The following is a 23,588-nucleotide window of genomic DNA, read 5'->3' as shown; positions in this document are numbered from 1 at the left end:
TATTGATTTTTTACAGAGAGGAAGGGAGAGAGATAGAGAGTCAGAAACATCGATGGGAGAGAAACATCGATCAGCTGCCTCCTGCACATCTCCCACTGGGGAAGTGCCCGCAACCCAGGTACATGCCCTTGACCGGAATCGAACCTGGGACCCCTCAGTCCGCAGGCCGACGCTCTATCCACCGAGCCAAACCGGTTTCGGCTATTCTTTCTTTCTATGATGGCTTTTACTTTTATCATTTCCTTAACCCAGAGTGTGGACCTTTCAGATTACAAGTCAGAATCAATTTTAAATTGTATGGAAAATAATTCATACAATTTTAAATTGTATGAATGATTTGCTTTAAAATACATATTGGAGTACATTAAGATTTTTGTCTATAACACCTTACTGCCATTGTCATGCAGTAAAGGGATATGCCTATTTATGTAGGCAAGAAAAGAGGTAAAATTACAGCTGATACACAGGAAATTTTAAATGGCCGTCACTTTATTTATCTGTGGCACAACAGTACAACAGTGATCTGTGCAAACCCATGGGCCTGTGTGGCAGATGTGAACTTGATACATTATATGTGAGGCTAAAAAATAAAGATTGAGAACCATTAAAGTAAGAGTTTTGCTAGAGAACCATTTCTGCTTCTCTGCAACAATGTCTGTGATGGACTATCTAGGCAGGCCCAGTGTCTGAGCAGTGCTCTCAAACATTTTAAACCACATAAAGAAAAGTTGAATAAATTCCAAATTCTATTTTCCCCTTGAAACTGACTCTAATTATTTGGCCTTTAAACTTACCTTGGAATCCAAGAAATATATTCTCATACAAATATGACTTCTAAGGCATTGAAGGAAAGCAGTTTGTTTTGGTACTGGTCTTGATAAGCATCAAATTAAATATTTAGAGAAGATGGATTAATTAGGTGGATATGTTTAGCTGGCATTGCTGTTAAAAATAAATATCATTGAATGTCCATCGGCAAAGCATACACTCTTCATGTGCCTGCCCCTTGGTATTGCCACATTTCTTCCCACTTTCATTTTATCTGCCATTATGTCAAGCACTAGAAGTCTGAGGTTTCTGGAGGAGCAATATATGTACACACATGACATAGTTCACTCTGTCTCCCGCTCTGGGTGTCATGAGATGAGAGATGTGCATTGTCTCACTACTTGCTAGCCCTAATTTTACTGATGCATGTATTTTATGTTTGTTTACACACACACACACACACACACACATAATTTCTTCATTAACATTTATGATACTCAAATTATATACAATGATATATAGGTATATGAATTAGCAAATCAACATCAATAATATTTAAATATGAGGTTATTTTTTAATTAAAGTAAGCAACTGCACACCACTTTATATCTATTTGTGAGTGGTCAAAAAATGGAAGATTTTTAAACCATAGACATTTAGAAATCCAGAGACAGCTGTGACTCTAATCTTCAATCTCACATACTTCCTGAATCATTACTGCATTTGAGCAACAAAGGCAGCCAAGAAAAAGGATTTGGAAAGAGTGAATTAAAATGTCAGGCTGAAGTAATGTCTTCCTAACGGTACCCTGTGAGGCCTCCAATTATACAGACCTGGATGTTTGCATATTAAAACATGAATAAAATACATTATCATGTAAGAAATGTGACTGAAGAGCACACCTTTAGGTAAATATAAACGGTGTGAAGTACACAACAGGTCCATTATGTAAGCTGATTAATCCTGCAAGTGATTTGAAGCAGGAAGGCAGCAAAGTTCAATTTGGATTTCACAAGAAAACCAGGGAAAAGATTGATAACACTTTAATTGGGAGAACAATACATATGCGTTTGTAAAATGCACGCTAAAAAATTCCCTTATGATCACATTTCCCTTACATACGATGACTGAGAGTAACGTTTCCATGGACCCAGCCCACATTCAATGTTGATTTAGTAGGTCTTAATGGAGAAACTTTCATTCTCGGGCCCTGTGTGAGCTCTGCCATGGTGAAGTGTATTTTAACAGGGCTGATTCACTTCCAGCCCTTCCCTTCTGGGTTGTATTCTGTTACCTCAGCTTGAACAAAACCACGAGAAGGATTCCACAGGTGACTGTCATGCACATGATGGCATAAATCACTTCTCCTAGAAACAAGATTAAAGGAAAATTACTGGATTTCTACAGAGAATAAATAATAAAAAATAGTACAGAGGTCTGATGTTTAACTGACCGTTGAAGGGGGAATGAAATCCATTTAGAGTTTTTTCCTTTGGTTGTTTTCTTTTTTGCAATGCAATGCCTTTGACATTGGACAGAGCTGAATAATCTGAAAGAAAATAATGAAAATGAGATTAAAGCCTAAAGAAAAAGCATTATTTTTACCCCATGGGTTGTAAAATTTGCTTTATATTATAAGGCAGCAACTTATTTCTATGTTACTATTTAATAAAATATAATAGATTAGGGTGTTTCTTAAATTTTAACAGCTTTTTTCATCTTTGAATCAGAAAATTTCCTTATTAAAAAAAAAACTTTTTTCAAAGCATAATTAGAAAAAAATCACATTTTATAAGGTAGTTATATATGTAAACTGGGGGGGAAAAGACAGTAACTTTAGGCTGCCATTGGGATATTGAAAAATATTCCTTCTTTACATGAGTGATTGTTGTAATGTGCTTTTAATGATATCTTATTTCCCTAAGATCCAGTGTATTTATGAATTCTTACAAAGGAGAGTCTTTAAACCAATCACCCTGTTCACTTCTCTAATCTGATATCTCAATATCCAGCTCTACTTATTCCCATTATTCTGTTTCCCTTTTTTAACCCCTTCAGTTTCTGTTATTACCTATTTTCTACTCACTTCAGTGCACTCTTGGCCACTCTGTGACCATAGTCTTCATGGCCATGTTTTGCAAAACACATTTTTACCTCACTTCACAAAACACAGGATGAAAAGACGCAATCCTTAAAATTAATTGATAAAGCTATTGTAGATGACTTTTATTAATAAGTTTGAAGTGAAATCAGCCCTAGTCTTGAGCCAGTTCAACCCAAATATTGCCAAACATACCAATAACCCAATAATCCAATTTCTTTGATGATGCTGTTGATCCAGATGAGTTTTGATGCATAAAAAAAAAAAAAAATTAGATAAAGCCTTCACTTGCAGGAGGTTTTGCTCTCATCTGTTCTACATGCTTTGTGCATTTTGAGACCTGGAAGTCCAAGTCTGAGTAGATAGTTTTTTGCAGAAATGAGTGTATCAAGTAGCAGGATAATATGTCCCATGCCAACTAGTGCCGGTAGGCTCTGAGCGGGAAGGGAGATGAGAAGACACATTACCATCAGTTCCATTGAGTCCATTCTCACCCAGGGATGCTGCTGTTCAGAGGCCAGCTCTTTGGAAACCAAGGTTTGAGGTCTGTGTTATGGATAATCGGTAGAAAGCAGAGGACAGACTGTTTTATGTTTTATATCAGTTACCAGACTCTCAGGGTGGGTCCAGGGGAAGCAGCCTGATATAAGAGCTAGAGAAGCAACCTAGGGTTTTGTCATCAGAAAACCCATTCCCAAGGAGTCTAAGCTTTAATCCAGTTAAGGTATTTTTAGCTCAAGATTTTCAAATCCCCAACTCACATATTGGGTTATCATGAAATGTTTATAGAAGTCTGACCTTCTTAGAAACTAAAATATCAGCTTCTGAATGTGAAAGTGATAGGATTAGATAAGGCTTGTGAAAAATGTTCACTTTTACGGTTATAAAATAAATTTTGTTATTCACTATAAAGTTGAAATGGAAAATTTGAGCTATTTCAAATAATAGCATTTTTATAATAGCAGTCCCTTTTGGAAGAATTAGTTTCATTTAAATTAAGCATACAGATTTTTAGTAATTTAAATTATTATTAGAAAATTATATTTAAATTAATTATGAATATGAAGGATAAATTATTTTTGCTTTTTAAAAATTCAGTGGCATTTTGTGAGCTTTTAGGCAGATCCATGGCCTACATGTAAATGTATATAATGTATATTGATTATTCAAATGGTGCGATAGTTTTCTTTTGTGAAATTCTATCTCTAAGTACATTTGGTCTAGTTAGGTATCATGATTTGCCCTTGCATAAGATAAAAGGTTTTATTTTGAAAAATTAGACTATCTTTTATGTATATGACTGCCTAAAGTAACCATTAAACGTCCACCTAGCAAAGTTTAGAAAGAATCATCTCATTCACTAAATTTCACTCACATGGAACTCATTAACAAGGTTCTAATAGATCAATGACAGAAATGCTAGCTAATGATCCCAGTGAAAATTTTAAAGTGTCTAGCAATCACTCCACAATCTTTAATATTGCACCCTAGGAGGATACCAAATATCAGTTAGAGAGATTAATGTTACAGAGGGTTTCTTGGCTACTGAAGCCCATTGGAGATTCTTCCCCAGCCTTTTATAAACAGTGAGGTTTACAGTGTTTTATAACCTTGAAATTAAAGTCGTCAGACTTAATAACCAACCTCAGTCCCACACCATCTGCTATATTTATAGATAAACACTGTCAGTGACTTGTTTATCTTAACTTGCTCCCTAGAGGAATTAAACACTGTTATGAACTGTATTGTAAAATCCCTGTACATTTGATGGGAAATCAAGATTAATTTCAGCTGTACATTAAGAACAAATTTAAATAGTATTCTTCCCAAATGAGCCACAGAGTTGTCATTATTTCTATTCTTTTCTTCCAAAATCCTTGTGCAGAAGTGGCTGATGGAGACCAAAACTCTACTTATATAAAGTGGTAAATGCAGTGTAAACAATGTGGTGGATCACATATGAAATAATGACTTAAAAATAAATGTCAGAATACTTGAAATAAAAATTAAACATATAAACTGCAAATGTGTAAATTTTCAATTAAAATTTTAATTAAAATATAACCTAGAAGGGTCTACTTAGAAGAACTATTTGAAAAAATGAAAATTTTCATAGCATAATTTAAAAATATATTTTGTAATTCAAAAATTACCTTCTGGCATATCCAAAGGTTGGTGCCCTTTATTAGTGTTAATATATTAAATTTCTAATTTGGTCAAGATTGTCTTATCTGAAGGCATATAAATTCCCAAATAAAAAATGAGTTTTGAATTATTTCATCTAATGATCAGGAATGAAATTTCATATATAATGGACTATTTTGATCATTGTTGCCTGAAAGCCCCCTTCTAAAATATACCCAGAAGCATTGGTATTGGGACAAAAGGAAAATACATAAGCATCTTTAAATTTGAAAAATATAATACATTAGCAATATGATAAACCAAAGTATAAACACAGATAATGAGGATTCAATACCACTGCTGCTAAAACTTATGTTGTAAAACTAAACCAACAAGATAATATGCATGCCTAAACAATCATGATCTGCATCAATAAGACATGCTCATTTATTTAGTTCACAAACTTCAAAGGAGACAAAACCATGTCTTAGGTTTATTTTCTACACTATGGCTAAACACACGGTGGTTACCAATCAGGGGCTGCAGGAAGGGGAAACTTGGAGGTATTAGTCAAAGGGTACAAAGTTTTATTTATGCAAGATGAATAAATCCTAAAGATGTACTATACACTGTAGTGCCTGTTGTTAGCAAAACTGAATTTTACACTTAAAAATTAGCAGGAAGGGTAGACCTCATTTTAAGTATTCTTCTTATACACATACAAAAATAATAAATACAGAGAATGGAAGGAAACTTTGGAGCTGATAAATATGTTTATGGTATAGATTTTAGTGATGGTTTCATTGTGTGTACTTATCTTCAAACTCATCAAGCTGCATACATCAAATATGGACAGCTTTTCATATATCAACAAAAACAAAACAAAACCCACATAAATGAGTAAGTATGCACTCCAGAACATTCGTCTTGAGTTTTGACCTGAGCCAAAAAGCTCAGAGTTAGTAAATGACTATACTGATGGTCCTGACTTCTGATGGTTTGACTTAAGCTTTTTTGACTTTATGAATGAGCAAAAGTGATACACATTTAGTAGAAACTGTGCTCTCAATATCCTGGGCTAGTGATTTGTGGTATGATACTCTCATGAACTGGGCAGTGGCAGCAAGATGGATCTGCCCAATTGTAGGTTAATAAGTATTCTGATCACACCTAAGGTAGACTAGGCTGTGATGTAGGTTGGGTATACTAAATGTATGTTCAACTTATATTTTCAACTTATGATGGGTTTGTCAGGACATAACCCCATCCTAAGTCTAAGTGCATCTATTGACAAGCCTGGCTCTTTGATCCTTGGTTGAATGACAGTTTTGTTCATATGTCTTGTAGATTTGTTTGTTGATTATATATATAAAATATATAACATGTAACAGGTAACATGTAACAATATAACATATAATAGTATATAGTATATAATATACATATATATAACTGTACTAAAAAATCTCCCAAATGTTCTGCATTCTTCTTAATAGTTTCTGAAAATAATGAAATAGTCACTGAGGTAGCAATGGGAATGCAAATTATGGCATTTCTAATAACTAACACTAGATTAGATCAATAAAGTATTATGGTTTTAGAAGGAAATAATTTTACATCTTAGAATTAAAAAACACACACCTGTCACCTATAGCTTTGGGCTCATACAAAACAGACCTAAAGGTACTGATAGAGCCTAGCCAGTGTGTCTCTGTGGTTGAGCGCTGACCTATGAATAAGGTCACAGTTTGACTCCAGGCAATGCCCCAGTTGCAGGCTTGATCCCCAGTAGGGAGCTTGCAGGAGGCAGCTGATTGATGATTTTCTATCTCTCTCTCCCTCTCCCTTCCTCTCTGTGAAATAAATAAAAACATATATTTTTTTAAAATATATATATATATATTGATAGAAAGTAGGAATAGAAGATTTCTGGTTAGAGCATCCTATATAATAAAAGCCTAATATTCTAATCGACCAAACAGCGGAACAACCAGCGGGCGAAGGGGGGCTGGTGAGGGGTGGCACAGGCCAGCTAAGGCAGGTGCCACGGGCAGAGGGAGGAAACGGCGATGGGGAGGGCGCGGGGAGGCAGCAGGGTGATGGGGGTCGGGGCCGGCCACTCACCTGCTGGTGCCATCCCCTGATCGGCCCATAGGTCGCCTCCTGCAGAGGGAGGCCACTGGTGGTGGTGGCAAATGGCCCTCTGGTCGCCTCCTGCAGAGGGAGGCCAGACTGTGGCTTAGGCCCACTCTCCCCAGTATATATGTAGATTTTTATAATTATATATTTGTATATATGTCCATAGAATGGAAGAGAAAAATGCATGTATATACTCATGCAACACACAATGCTTTACTTCTATATATGGTGCTTAATGCTTTACAAGGCACTTTGACAAACACTGTTTAATTTTAGAGCTAGTCAAATAAGAGGAATTATTATTTTGACTTAATAAAGAATCTCAGACTCAGAATAGTTGTCTTGTGCAAGATCACAAACTTGGTAAGTAGGGGAGATGTGACTTACAGCAAAACCTCCTACCAATGATATGTAACATACATCCTAGAAACCAGAAAAAAGTAAAATACTTCTTTTAGCTTTTTCAATGTGGCAGACAATTGGATTAGGAAATACATTTGAAAAATAATAGGGACAAGTTGTATTTGATAGTGTTGTACAATAAGAAGCACTTAATAGTACTATCTGATTGCAAATGTTCATGATTATATATGTTTCTGTTGCTGAAATTCACAATAGAAGAAGGAACATAACAAATGTAACTAAAGCATCTGAAATGCCTCACATACACCTGTAGGACATTTTAACCTGCGCACACCTCTGACATTACATCATTTTCAGTGTAAGCAGACAACTCAAACACTTTAATTTTAGGATTTAACAGAAATATAAAAAATTATTGCTGCAATTCTTAACATGGGTTATCTTAGACCAGGGTGGGGAATGTTCAGCTTGCGAGCCATATAAGGCCTGTGAAATCATTTGGTCTGGCATTAGGGTGAGTTAATTAAATGACTGATGAAATATACCAGGATAATTTTTACGTTGATAATTTTGTATGGCCCGTGAATGATGTTATAAATATCCAAATGGCTCTTGGCAGAAAAAAAGACTGATTTCAAAATGAGCATTTTCTCTTTTTACAGATGTAGAGTTAGGACCAGATAAATCTTTCCAGAGTATTCATCAGACAAAGGACATACAAAGAATAATTCACAAAAGATCAGTATAACTGCTTAAAAACAGACTTGGCTATATCTTTGGTTACTATAATCTATGTCTACATTGATACAATGTACATACATAAAAATAACTCCCCTGTTTAAAACTATCTATGTGAATAAGTTTAATAGAAAAAAAATGTATTCCCCAAACTGAAGTCATTTTTACTTTAAATTATATTATGTAAGCACTAGGAGAACTTGGAATAAAACAAATGTAAGATAAAAATTGGACTATTTTACACTATATTTTAATGATTTAATAAGTTTATGTTTTTATATGTGGAGGTTTTGTAACATAAAATTTTTATGAAAAAAGTATATATGACAATAACATTAATTGTCTAGATAGTTTTCTGATGTCTCCATTTCGAATGGAATCATTTACTAATGTGTACCCTTTTGGAAATGTATAAGACTTTATCTGATTGGCTTATGAAATTTTTTCAAGGTTGATTAAAAACACCAGAGAAAAGAGAGAGAAATAAAATAAATAAAAGGGAAACATTTCGGAAAGCCTTTATAGTAATTTGGAATGATAAAATAATTCAGAAACTCTCTTTCCTGTACATAAATTTGCAAATTTTTAGGAAAAAAGCTGAAAGTATGATATATGTTGTTAATTCTCCTTAGACAACAATCTTCTTGAGAATTGATACCACATCTATCTAATTTACAGTATAATATGGCTCCTGCAATGCCATTCCCATGTGATTATCTAATGGCCAAAAAAGTATATATTAGCAACTTCCACATTTGGAATAGCACATCTGTCACTGTATGGTGACATACACTGTGTAGTATATTATTATATACCAGTCTCTCTTAACTTAAATGCCATCAGCCAAGAGTCATCACATTTAATTCCCAATGCTTTTCACATATTATTACCATTTCTTAAAATATGAATTCAATGTCCCAACTGCAATGCGTAGGGTTCCCTAATCCATGAAAATGTGCTAAACTATTTTTTTCCTGGGCATTAATTCTAAGAATCTAGTTTGTTTACTCTTTGCCCATTAGTAAACAAACTTTACTAATGACCAAAGAGTAAGCATCATCTTCATTGGATTAGGTGTCTAAGTGGACGCAGTAAATTCAAAATTTGCTAGAAGAGGCAAAATAAACTGAATACTGTAAAATACTAGTTGGTTCTGTAGAATACCTTTATACTTGTATGCATTAGGCAAATAAAAGATGCCATGAGTAAACACAAGTAAATGATTTTGAAAATTCTAGATTAAACACAAAGTGTTTCTAGTTTTTTGTTTTTTTTTTGAGAATTTATATATATATATATTTTTTTAATTAAATCTTTATTGTTCAGATTATTACATTTGTTCCTCTTTTTTCCCCCCATAACTCCCCTCCTCCCAGTTCCCGCCCCACCATCCGCCCTCACTCCCCACCCACTGTCCTCATCCATAGGTGCACGATTTTTGTCCAGTCTCTTCCCGCATCTCCGACACCCCTTTCCCCCCCAAGAATAGTCAGTCCATTCCCTTTCTATGTCCCTCATTCTATTATAATCACCAGTTCATTCTGTTCATCGGATTATTTATTCACTTGATTCTTAGATTCACTTGTTGATAGATGCATATTTGTTGTTCATAATTTGTATCTTTACCTTTTTCTTCCTCTTCCTCTTCTTAAAGGATACCTTTCAGCATTTCATATAATCCTGATTTGGTGGTGATGAACTCCTTTAGCTTTTCCTTATCTGTGAAGCTCTTTATCTGACCTTCAATTCTGAATGATAGCTTTGCTGGATAAAGTAATCTTGGTTGTAGGTTCTTGGTATTCATCACTTTGAATATTTCTTGCCACTCCCTTCTGGCCTGCAAAGTTTCTGTTGAGAAATCAGCTGACAGTCGTATGGGTATTCCCTTGTAGGTAACTGAGTTTCTTTCTCTTGCTGTTTTTAAGATTCTCTCTTTATCTTTTGCTCTTGGCATTTTAATTATGATGTGTCTTGGTGTGGTCCTCTTTGGATTCCTTTTGTTTGGGGTTCTCCGCGCTTCTTGGACCTGTAAGTCCATTTCTTTCACCAGGTGAGGGAAGTTTTCTGTCATTATTTCTTCAAATAGGTTTTCAATATCTTGCTCTCTCTCATCTTCTGGCACCCCTATAATTCTGATGTTGGTACGCTTGAAGCTGTCCCAGAGGCTCCTTACACTATCCTCGCATTTTTGGATTCTTTTTTCATTTTGCTTTTCCGGTTGGGTGTTTTTTGCTTCCTCGCATTTCAAATCATTGACTTGATTCTTGCGCTCCTCTGGTCTGCTGTCGGGAGTCTGTATATTATCCTTTATTTCAGTCAGTGTATGCTTAATTTCTAGGTCGTTCCCCAATATAAGATCGAGGGTCTCATTAGTTTTCTTGTAGATCTCATTAAGTTTATCGGCGGCTTCTAAACAGTTCTTGAGAGACCTTAAAAGTGTGGTTCTGAACTCTAGATCTTCCATTGACAATTTTGTCCTGTTTCTTTGTCTCCGCATTTTGTTGTGCTTCCTTGGTGCACCCCCTAGTGGTCTTTGTGCGCAGTCTTATAGTTAAATCTTGTAGCTAATTCCAGGGAGGGTTTGACCTCCAGGCCAAGTGGCTATGAGAATCAGCTGTGTCAGCAGTGAGAGAACTTCTGTCCTCTAGGGAGGTGCTAATCTAGCCTTTGCCTGAGGCTATCCGGCAAATGCCTCTGTGCAGGGCTTGGGCGAGGCGGGTCGCACAGGATCAACAGGGTGGGCCGGAGAGAGCAGTGATGGCGGCTCTCAGTCCTGTCCCCAGGGGCTCTGCCTCTCTGAGTCCCAGCACCCGCTGCAAAGCTCGGAGAGAAAGCTGCACTCGCTCTGACCGAAGCCAGGCAGTCCCGCTTCTCCCGTTTGAGTCTGGGTCCCTAAAGACTCGCCCGGATCTGGAGCTCAGAGTCTTCGACTCCCTCCCGATTGAAAACGCCAACCGCGCCCTCCGCCGCCAGCCCGCTCCGCGCACTCCGCACCTCAGAATTTGACTTCAGCACTGCGCCTCCTCTGCGTGTCCGTATGCGTTTCTCTTTCCTCCTAGTTGTAGGACTTCCATTCAGCCAGCGTTCCAGTGGTTTTGGGTGATGTCCGTTCTGTCTTTTAGTTTCACTTTTGAAGTAGTTGTTCAAAGCAGCAAACTCTGGCGTTAACCTATGCCGCCATCTTGGTTCTCCCAAGTGTTTCTAGTTTTTATGCGTTTTTTTTTACGATGGTATGTGGGCATACTTTACCTAAATTTATTTTCCCCATGGGATATATCTTGGAATCTACTAAAAAATCTTGGAAAACATGGGTAGATGTGGTTGATAGACAGATATTTATATATTTTGGGTGGGCATAAGGTGTTTTTTGAGGATTTTTATCTTAATCAACAGAAAGTCAGAAAACACAATACATGTAGGTGTTCATTTATAATACTTTACTAAGCACGCACATTCACAAGGACCTGACACCACAATTTTTCTTATTCTCCATTCCTAGGAGTCAAACAAATTTTTTACCCTGTGGTTTGGGAGATTCCTGACTTCCCAAATGCTACTCCTATTGCCCCTTGGAGAGGCTGGTGTGATGCAACATTAATTCCATGCTTGCTGACAGTTAATCTTTCATTCTTCAATGTCTTAACTTGTCCTCAGGGGATATGGCAAATTTAGCATTTTCCCTCTACTTTGGGGACCTGTTCCAGCAGAACTAGAAGGAATTCATGGATCATTTATTCCTAGTCACCTATAAATGTCTACAGGACCATGTGGCAGAAACCACCCTATTTGTACCCAAGTACAGATGTTCCAGTTAAATAATCACTTCCCACTTCAAAGGTAGCACTACGGTAATCAATATGGGGCACATTTGTAGGGCAATACAAGACCCTGCCCTCATGAAGTTCTCGATTTAGTTTCAGGTAAAGGGACTAATATGAATAAAGTGAGGTGGAAATAAATGAGGGGCAACTAAGTACACCAGAACACATACCAGCCTTATTTCCTACCATTCCTCAAATGTGTACCTTTTCATGGATCATTTATACCTAGTCACATTTGGTACACATTTAAGATATGGCGGGGAAATAAGACTGGTGTGTGTTCTGGGTGACCTTGGAAATCAGATGAGGAAGTGTAGATGTGAAAACAGGATCCAAGGAGACCAAGAGCTGTCTTTTTGCACACAGACATAACTTGGTCAAGGCACCATTTGAGAATGAGTCTACTCGTGGTAGACAGACTGGTTTGGTGGGGAGATCTAACTAGGAAGCTACAGTAGCAGTTTAGGTATAAGAAAATGAAAACTAAAAATAGCCGGTGGAAGCCAGAGCAGAGAACAAAACAAATGTAAGTGTACGTTTAAAACAGAGAACTTTTTGTTGGAAAGCGTAACGGAGCATCATAGCACAAGCATGTGAGTAGAGATGGATTAAAACCAGCTCTGCCTCACTCCAGCGCTGTCATTTTAAGCCATGTACTGAGACTCTGCCCTCCTATCTTTAAAATGGGAAAATGCCTACCACAAAATGTATTGCTAAAAATCAAATATGACAATATATAAAGAGATTCTGGACCTGTGTTTGGTACAAAATACCTGCTCAAAAAATGATATCATTAATAAATATTATATTGACTTTTATTTGATATTGAATATGCAGAAGAAAATCAAAGATGACTCAGGTTCTTGGAGGGACATGATGTTTTAGAATAGCTTTGGCATGAAGATGAAAGAATAATAGAGGAGAGAGCTACAATGTCCTTCTCCCCATTTTTCAAACTGACTGCTCAGGGAGAACACTGACTTTTAGAGTCAGAAAGACTCCATCATTCTCTTAGTTGTGTCATTCATTAGCCTAGGACAAGCTAATTCAACCTCTGAGTCTCATGCTTCTCATATGAAGAAGGGGAATTGAGATTGATTATATTATTTTGCACAAGGATTCACTCCTCTTTCACTGTAATGGATTACAAACCCACTGCCTGATGCCACATGACTTATAGCATCAATTTTTGTGGGAGGAGTACATTTACTGCCCTCACTGACATTGGGCTTGAACTTGACTTGAGTTATTAAAAAAATGTGATCAGCAATGATATGTTATGTTCAAGCAGAAGCTTAAAAACAATTCTATTGCTTGCCTTTTTTAAAACTCTGCCATAAAAATGGCATATTCCAAATAGTGGTGACACCTTTTGCCTGAGTCTAGAAATGGGTCACAGAACCTCATCTGTCAACCCATAGCTGCCTGCAGGTACCATGACCAAGAAATCAAGCTGCTGAAGTTTGGAGAGTGTATGAAACTGCATAACTCAGCAACAAAAGCCTAATCAACTAGGGCCACATGATTTTTACTCATACACACCTTTAGGTTGCAATACAAGATAATAGGCCATTGTAAATATGAATTTTCCAGGTGTTTTGTCACTTTAAGTAAATCCCCAAAGGCATAATGAGAATTAGAAACAAAAGAATTTTCTAGTAAATAGCATGAATGAATGAATATAGTAAGTATAGTCAAGAGAGGCCAACCTTTGGCTTCAAGCCACAGATTCAAGTCCTCACTCTAAAATTTGCTAACTATATTACCTGAAGTATTTAAAAACAAACAAACAAACAAAAACAACAACCAAAAACCCTCAACAAAAGACTCTCTGGTCCTAGCTGGTTTGGCTCAGTGGATAAAGCGTTGGCCTGAGGACTAAAGGGTCCTGGGTTCGATTCTGGTCAAGGGCACATTCCAGGGTTGTGAGCTCCATCCCCAGTAGGGGCATGTAGGAGGCAGCCAATCAATGATTCTCTCTCATCATTGATGTTTCTATCTCTCTCTCCCTTTCCCTTCCTCTCTGAAATCAATAAAAGTATATATATATATATATATATATATATATATATATATATATATATTTTAATATATTTTATTGATTTCTTACAGAAAGGAAGGGAGAGGGATAGAGAGTTAGAAACATCGATGAGAGAGAAACATCAATCAGCCGCCTCCTGCACACCTCCTACTGGGGATGTGCCCGCAACCAAGGTACAGGCCCTTGACCGGAATTGAACCTGGGACCCTTGAGTCCGCAGGCTGATGCTCTATCCACTGAGCCAAACCAGTTAGGGTGAAACGTATATTTTTTAAAATGACTTTCTGTGCCCCAGTTTCCTGTTAAATTAAATGAAGAAAATAATATTTATTAGTTCATTGTAAGGATTAAATGAGACAAAACATAATATATCTTGTAGATGATAGACATACAATGAAGTTATTAGTTAAGTTAGAAAGGTATATTTCATCATGGTTGCATATCAGTATTAACTATGCAGCATTAAAAATGAAAGATTCCTAGGACTTATCACTATAATTTTTAATTTAATAGGTCAAAGGATAAGTGGGGATTAAGTTCTGGACAATCATAATTTCAAAAGTTGTCTATACCCTTTCGATGCATGGTTGGGATAGAGAACCATTGGTAGAGAATGGAAAATTCATGATGTTGGAGGTGAAAGAGAGAGAAACCAGATTTCAAACCGCATTTTGGTAGGATAATGGCATACAAGTTCTTAATGAGAGAGAAGAAAAGGTCAGGGATTTCTGTTTAGTAGATAAAGGCTTTTGAAAAAATCAGCAACTGGTAGAGAATAACCAGATGTAGGGATAGTAACTCTTAAGTCAGTTTTACCAATTAGAGAAAAATTTATTTGGTTCAGTAAGAGATCTTTCCACCTCAAAATTCCCCTTTCAGCTACCTGGCAGTATTAAAAGAACAAAAACAATTAAAAACAACAGTATTTCCATTGTAGAGGAGTGGTGCTGGAATGGCGGTTAGGGCCAAAGAACAGTGAGGGAAGTGGACTGGGTCGGAGCAGCCGTGTAGAAGTGTTGGAAGGCACAATTAGGGTTGTAGACATATGCTCAGTGTACATTTTCCATGTAATAACTACCATATGTACTTTAAACAAAATGCCATTGTATGTTGCAGCCTGTCTGTTACCCGAGGAAGAGTGAATGAATAGAGATGCAGGTAGTGACTCATGGCTGGCATGGAAACTTAAAACATCAGCAGCATCTTCCTACACAGACCCCGGTGGCACACAGCAGTATATCATTAACTTGCCCTTTGAAAAAAGCCCTAGAATCTGATTTATATGGTTTCCCACTTTTCAGATTGCCTTGACCCCCAACTGAAATGGACATTCAACCAGGAACCAGAGAGCTCTGGTCTCTTCTTGCCATTGGATTGTTTTGAAATCCCCTATCTTATACTGACAATGAGTGTCTGGCCACCCAATGCAGGGGCTAACATCATAACGACACATCAGTCCCATAGTTCTGGCAAACTCAAAGCATACTAGGAATTGGGAATTCTCAGACTCCAGCCTCAGTGGCAAACAAAGGAAGCCATTCCACCCTAAACTGGAAGCTGGCAGAGGAGGAAGAGACAATGAGGAATAGTCTGTCTCAGAGACGTACTCTCAGAACATCATCAGGCACTCCCTCTGCCTCATACAGCATTTACTCTGCATCCTTTTATCTAGTTTGAAAACCAACTTGTTTACTGTAATTGGTACCACAGGAGCCAAATAAATGCTTTCGAAAGAGTAACAGATAAGAAGAATAAAAATTATGTTGTTCCCACACTTACAGTTTACTAGATATCAACATGATGTGAGAGCATTCTTATAACTTGGAGATTGAGAGACTATTTACTGGTGTTTGCAATGCTGTAAAGGGTTTCGTTGAACCCATGCAAAGAATTCTAGAAGATGCTTTGAGACAATCTGATACTAATGGAAGGTAAGCTGTCATTATCAAGAACATAAATCTGGACTCCTTGCTCACCTATCTCATTTTATTTGTCTAGGTACCAACTGTTCTTTTTTTCTAAGGAGTCCCCCTTTAAGATGATATCCCAGCATGTAGGTGCCAGAGCAATAACTATTAAGTGCCCACATATGGTGTTTTATGGGAATACATCTGATGCCATTATATTGTTGTCACAAGAATACTTGGCTCTTTAAGCCAGGAATACACATGCTCATAATAAATGATTTTATGACTTCACATACACAATCATGATGCACAGAAAGTATAAAGGAAAGGCTGCTTATTTTATGCAGCTTTGGCACCAACTCCAGCCCCAATTATAGGCAACAAGGGGATTGTATGAAGCCAGTGAAAGCATAAGGGTGGAAAAATGGAAAAGATAACACTATGCTTTCACAGACTGAAGCCTTTTATTGTTTGGATTGTAACAGTATTGTTTTGTTGTTTTATTTCCTTCCATGATCTTAAATGCTCCTTCCTTCTCTAGTGATTCCAAAATGTGAGTTGTCTCACTCATCAATGGCAACTCTTTAATCTTTTCTTTTGGCTCAGAACAAACAACAAAGGTAGTCATGGATGATTCATACCATCTTTCATGCTCAGTGGCAGACTCTTTCCCCTCCCTTAACAACACCTAAGCCTTTAAGATGGAGTTGGGAGAAAGTGAAGGTAGGAGACAGCTGTTCTCCTGTTGTTTCTATTGAGGGTTCGTATGCTGCAGTATTTCCAGATTACAGTCGTGTGAAGCATTTTCTGCAAAATAGGAAGCCAAGCCAAATTTTCTGGGTTTCAGGTCTGCAGACAAAATTTAAACCAGCTGGATTTTATTGGGAACTGTTGTGCACAAGTAAACCTCGTGGTGAAACTGAAGCCAGCGTTTGTCTCCATTGGAATGGGCTGTGTCTTTAGGGGATACCCCACCCCCATGTCTCTTCCCTTGAGGGAGTGTTGAATTTTGAAATGTCCTGGAGAAACCTGCCAGGTGATTTCTTAGAAGTTCTGATTGGAATGTTAGCCGGTGAAGGTGGATGGTGCAACCAGATCAGGTGCCGCTCTTCAGAGAGGTTAAGAGGAAGCTGGGTCTCCCCCTGAAATCTGATTTTAAATTACCCCAGTTAAAACAGCTAACGATTCCTCATACACATATACTTATAATGACAAAAGCCAACACACATACATATTCACTGAATCTCTTTCACACCCACACAGAATAGTGCTTGGTCAAAGTGCCAAATAATGGCCAACTGAATTGCTGTATACAGCAGAAGTTCCATACCATATTTTGAGTATTCTTTACATGAAAATTTTCATGTTCCTTGCTTAGAAACATGCCATTTTATAGATTTAAACATATAAGTAGCAGAAGCAAAGAAACATGCCCTACTGTGATTATTTAGTGAGCCTCAGACACATTATTTATAAAGCTATTTGGAGTTTGGAAAACAACGAGATAAAAACCTTTTACTCCAAATCTCAATTTAGATTTCTGAAAGAATGAGTATTGTTTCAAGGGCAAAGAAAGAACTGAAAAGCCTCTCTTAAATTTTTGGTATAATCACAGGAAGGAAAAGTTCTTGGCAGACTACTGGTCTTTTGGCAAAAAAACAAAAACAACAACAACAAAAAACCTACTCCAGAGCTTACACAGGTAGTGTGGATGTTTGTTGAAAATGTACTGGCCTCAAATATATCTTCAGCCACCTAATCCAAGAATATTAGGGCACGACTAACATCAGAGATCACCTATTTTTGATAAACTTTTACTAAAATTTAAAATTTAACATGTAAGAAACCTGTGTCCTAGGGTAAGGGTAGCTGATTTCCTCTGTACCACCTGGTATATTTAGAGATCAAACTTATTTCCTAGACTCTTGCTTTTTTTTTAAATCTTCACCTGAGGATATGCTTATTATTATTATTATTATTATTTTAGAGAGAGAGGAAAAGAGAGAGAAAAACCATCAATGTGAGAGAGAAACATCTATTGCTTGTTTTGCATACTTGCCCCACCCAGCGATCTAACCTGAAACCTTCCTGTACAGGAAGATGCCCCAACCAACTGAGCCAGCTGGCCAGGGCAAGCTCTTGGTTTTGTTTTGTTTTTTATATTACAACATGCTGTCTTCCATCAAACACATTTTCAAGGGTTCTCTTCTTATACACACACGTGTTCCCTGGAAGATATAACATCCTATATAATAGAGAAGTGATATGCAAATTGACTGTCACTCCAAACACACAAGATGGCCACCCCCATGTGGTCAAAGATGGCTGTCCCCATGTGAACATAAGATGGCCAGTAGGGGAGGGCAGTTGTGGGCAATCAGGCCAGCAGGGGAGGGCAATTTGGGGGGACAATGCCTGCAGGGGAGGGCATTTTGGGGGGACCAGGCCAGCAGGGGAGGGCAGTTAGGAGTGACCAGGCCTGCAGGGGAGGGCAGTTGGGAGGGACAAGGCCTACAAGGGAGGGCATTTGGGAGGGACAAAGCCTACAGGGGAGGGCATTTGGGAGCAACCAGGCCAGCAGGGGAAGACAGTTAGGGAAAACAGGCTGGCAGGGGAGGGCAGTTAGGGGTGACCAGGCCAGCAGCGGAGGGCAGTTAGGGGCATTCAGGCTGGCAAGGGAGCAGTTAGGCATCAATCAGGCTGGCAGGGGAGTGGTTAGGGGGTGATCAGACTGGCAGGCAGAAGCAGTTAGGGGCAATCAGGCAGGCAGGCAAGCGAGCAGTTGGGAGCCACCATTCTGGATTGTGAGAGGGATCAGTCGGAAATCCGATGAGGGGTCCCAGATTGGAGAGGGTGCAGGCTGGACTGAGGGACACACACCCCCCTACATGAATTTCGTGCACTGGGCCTCTAGTTTATAATAAACTGATAATTGTAAATTTCAAATCATTAGGCGAGAAGAGTATATTATGGTTGTTAAAATCAGTTTCCAGTGCCCCAACATGCCTTGTTTAAATTCTGCCTCTATTGCCTTTAGTGTGATCTTAGATAAATAACTAACTTCTAAGTATTACAGTTTCCTCTTGGATTAAAAAAAAAAAAAAAAAAAAAGAGCACCTACTTCATATATTGCTTGTGAAAATTAATCAAAACATAAAATGAATAGAATAGTGTTAAACACATACATGTAGCACTCAAGTAGGTTACGGGACTCTGAGTCAACAAAAGACAAGTAAGCTAGCCTTCATAGCCAGGGTATAGCTTTAAACTGGCAAGAAACATCTTTGTATGTTTATTAAACTTTAATTTGAAGGAATTATATCTTATATAGCTTCAGTTTCTTCCATGTTATTTTGCAATGCTGAGATGAGTTTGCAAGGAGATCTTTTAAAACGTTCCTTGCTGTTTTTCAAACCGTGGGATTATTTTCAAGCATCTGTCCAGAGCTTGCTACCATTAATATTAATGCAGCGTTTTAAAGAGCTGCTTCTGGCTATTAGTCATTCAATCTATTTGAAGTTTCTTTGAGGTGACAACATGCTCAAAGAGTACCAACACCTGATAGTCACTGCTTTCCAAAAGAAGTGATTTCAAAGGAAAGCTAACTGCACCAAAGAATCTCTATAGGCTCTACCTCTCTATTCTAAAGACTAGCAACTTCCAAGACAGTAACTTTTGCAATTTTAAGGAAATTAAAATTTTTCTATGTGTGAAGTTCTAATGAGATGCCAAGACAAAGTGTTCCTGGTCACCCCTAACTGCCCTCCCCTGCAGGTCTGGTTGCCCTAACTGTCCTCCCCTGCAGGCCTGGTTGCCCTAACTGCCCTCCCCTGCAGGCCTGGTTGCCCTAACTGCCCTCCCCTGCAGGCCTGGTTGCCCTAACTGCCCTCCCCTGCAGGCCTGGTTGCCCCCAACTGCCCTGGAAGTTGTAACCTACACCATCATAGAGGTTACACCATTCCTCATGGTCTAACCTAGTTGCTGAGTCTGACTGCTATCCTTGGGAGGTTAGGCAAACCTCGGGGAAATTTAAGGGTTCTGTGATTTTTCTGTGTGTGAAGTTCTAATGAGATGCCAAGACAAAGTGTTCCTTAAAATTGCAAAAGTTAGCATGAAAAATAGGATTTGCCCCCATACATTTGGGTTTCATTTTGGAGGTTCAAATAAGTAACTTGATCTAACTGAATTTCCTCCTCAGCCTTTGGTTGTTCTTTACCTTGGAGCCTTGGTGTGGAGCTCAAATTCTGCATTTCTAGCTGAATACCCTGTGCTGCATGATGAAGCTCCAGTGAGGATACTGTGTTGTTTTCTGACGCATGACTTTTATCCATCACATCATTGGTTATCCATGTGGACAGTAAAATAGTGGGGACAATGAAAGTTCTCCCGGCGATCCATGTTTACTTTTTCATGTTTATAACATAACAATCTTGGTACTAATGCATCTGGGCTATATTAATAACTTATTTATACATAACAAAAAGCAGACATCACCTCGCTATTCTTTAATGAAAACCAGCGCCTCTCTTTCTGTTGACTCTGGGGATGTTTTATTGCGTGGGATAAATGGGAGGTGATGAGATCTGTTGCTCCACTGACTTGGTAAGCAAATTGAAACATATTTAAGAATCATGGTTCTAGGGATGGTGTCTCTTTTTGAGTTCTGAGACCAATTCCAATGTGTGTGTGTGGAAGGGGGTTTCCCCCACAACAAGCAATTTTAGAGATACCACCTGGTGTCCTACAATTCAATCCAATTCTGACACTACCTACCCAGAGGTAACACTGTATTCCACAGTTCTTCAAGACAGTTCCCTCCCCACCATCCCCTGAAAGACACCAGTTCCAATTTCAGGTTTTTACTTATACTTCTGACCAACTGGCTATAAATTAGTTTCCAACAACCCCTCCAACTCAGGATGCCAACTGCATGTCCAAGTTATCTGTACTTCAGACTGACTGGCTATCAATGAGAGGTTTTCATGACTTTCTCCTCAGGTTTGATTAATTTGCTAGAATGGCACACAGAACTCAGAGAAACATTTTACTTACCAGATCATCAGCTTATTATGAAAGGATATAACTCAGGGACAGCCAGACTCTTCAGGCAAGGAGCTTCTATGCTTTCTCCAGGCATGCCCTCCCCCAACCCCTCCACATGTTCATGGAGCAGAAAGTTCTCTGAACCCATTCATTTTGGGTTTTTATGAGTCTTATTACATAGAGATGGTTTATTAAATCATGACCAGCCCCTCCTTCTCTCTGGAGGTTGAGGGGTGGGTACTAAAAGTTTCCTCTAATCACTTAGTGGATTCCCCTGGCAACCAACCTACATCCTTCTGTTACCTAAGAGTTTCCAAAGGTCACCTCATTAACATAACAAAAGACACCCTTATTGCTCTAACCACAAGAAAAAGTAGGAACTCTATGCCAGGAATAGAGTGGAAAACCAAATGTCTTTTTCTTAGTATAAATCACAATATCTCAAAACAACCAATGCTGAAGTTTCTTCAATGGAGGCACAGAAATATGTGCTTGTATTGATGATTCAAGTAAAGAATTCAGGAAAAGAATCAATTGATTCCAGGAAAGAATCAATAATTTCTCTAAGCCAGTAGTTCCCAAAGTGTGGTACCTGGACAAACAGTATTTGCAACACCTGGGAACTTGTTAGAAATGCAAATGCCCAAGTTCATCTCATACCTGCTCTAAGCCACTATTATAGGAAATTATAAGGACATGCTTGAACTCTTTCATGACACCAAGACACCTGGTGTCCATAAAAATGGATTATTAGATTAACATCATGTATCCAGTTGATTAGTTAATCAATTTCTCAGCAGTAGACAGTTATATAAATTATTTAATGGATCTTAAATGGTCCTTAAGAGGTAATCTAGGTCCACACTATTCAAAGGGTGATTCCTGGACCAACAGCATCACCTGGGAGCTCATTAGAAATGCAAATCTCAGGCCCCATTCCATAACTACTATATCAGAATCTGCATTCTTACTGGAAACCACTTTATTCTTAAACACATTAAAGTCTAAGGCCAGTTGTCCAAGTTCATCATCTACCTAACATCACTCAAAGATATATTTAAGAAGTCACTCATCCTGAGAAAATATGACACCTTAGATCAGTGGTTCTCAACCTTCTGGCCCTTCAATACAGTTCCTCATGTTGTGACCCCTAACCATAAAATTATTTTCATTGCTACTTCATAACTGTAATTTTGCTACTGTTATGAATCATAATGTAAATATCTGATATGCAGGATGGTCTTAGGCGACCCCTGTGAAAGGGTCGTTCGACCCCAAAGGGGTCACAACCCACAGGTTGAGAACCACTGCCTTAGATCTTCCAGAAATCAGTCTGTCTCCAGCACCTTCTATATGACATCATAATACTATGCAAAAATTATTTATTTGCATCATTTTCCATTTCTTCAAAATCTGTAGTAAGAATTTCTTTTACTGAATTTTACTATGTTCTAGCTATTTCTTTACATAAATTAACTGCTATAACCTTTGTACCAGCATTCTGGTTTAGGATTGATATTATATTTTTCACTTCACAGACACAAAATTGAGGCAAAGAGAATGAGTCTCTTGTTTACAGTTATTTATCTTGTGGAAGGCAAAACATTTGAATCCAGACATGCTAGTGCCATATTGCGTTCCTAGGGCCATGATCTCTAATAAAATCTATTAACACTTTCAAACATGGCATCTGATTATTAGAGTAATTGCTACTGATCATGGTTTTTACCAAAATTCAGGAGTGGAGCTGAGGAAGAAGGGAGGAGGAAGGGGCCCTGTTTATATTTTAGGTTTGAAAGCTAATAAAGGTTAAATATATTAATTTATTCATGAGGACCAAACCCAAAGAAATGTCCTGATCTCTAAGTCTATAAATTATATAGCATAAAAGCAAAATATATGGATCAGAATTTTTACATTGGGTGGTAACTAAAGTCATTCTAAAGAAATGGCTTATTTTTTATTATTCTCTTTATTGGTAACTTATAACACACATGCCTATTCTTTAAAGAATCTGAAGAGTTTTCATATAATAAAAAACAAGATCCTAAAGGAGTAATCACTAATTTCTAAGAGGAAAAACATACATTTATAAGTGAGTGTCTATGAATTTGATGAACTACAAATTCACCATGGAGCCACTTTAATTCAGAAAATACAAAATACTGGGCTATTTACAGGCTATGTTATAAATATGAATACAGAGCAGGGAAATTCTGTTGACTGTTCCTTGGAAAACCAAGAGACCTTTTTTAGCACCTGGACTGAATTTGAAGGATACTGGAATTGAATTAAAGTTTTGTGTAGAAACCAAGAAAAGGTCAGTGGTTTTGGCTAGATGAAGTGATTTATTTAAAGCCAGAATTTAACACAAACTCCTGGAATACTAACCTATATGAATTGGCTATAAGGGAAGACGGCATGTGTGTGTGTTCAGGAGAGAGAGAGGGAGAGGGAAAAGGAGAGAGAGAGGGAGGGGGGAGGGAGGGAGGGAGAGGGGGAGGAAGGGAGAAAGAGAGAGAGAGAGAGAGAGAGAGAGAGAGAGA

At 37.9% G+C, this 23,588-nt stretch overlaps 1 protein-coding gene across 1 annotated transcript in view; it reads right to left on the bottom strand.

Annotated features, from left to right (window-relative positions):
* Positions 1 to 23,588, bottom strand: part of GFRAL (GDNF family receptor alpha like) — a gene marked incomplete at both ends in the record, with an annotated part of 55,474 nt that overhangs the window by 661 nt on the left and 31,225 nt on the right. Inside the window, 3 exons of the mRNA XM_081094661.1 lie at positions 392 to 420; positions 2,063 to 2,135; positions 2,222 to 2,317. Coding sequence (XP_080950787.1) covers positions 392 to 420; positions 2,063 to 2,135; positions 2,222 to 2,317 — 198 coding nt within the window. The remainder of the gene's footprint in view (positions 1 to 391; positions 421 to 2,062; positions 2,136 to 2,221; positions 2,318 to 23,588) is intronic.

This window comes from Myotis nattereri, assembly GCF_964212035.1.
Source record: "Myotis nattereri genome assembly, chromosome: 6".
NCBI classification, from domain to species: Eukaryota; Metazoa; Chordata; class Mammalia; order Chiroptera; family Vespertilionidae; genus Myotis; species Myotis nattereri.
Note: the sequence above shows the minus strand (reverse complement) of the source record. Positions and strands in the feature narration are given on the sequence as shown.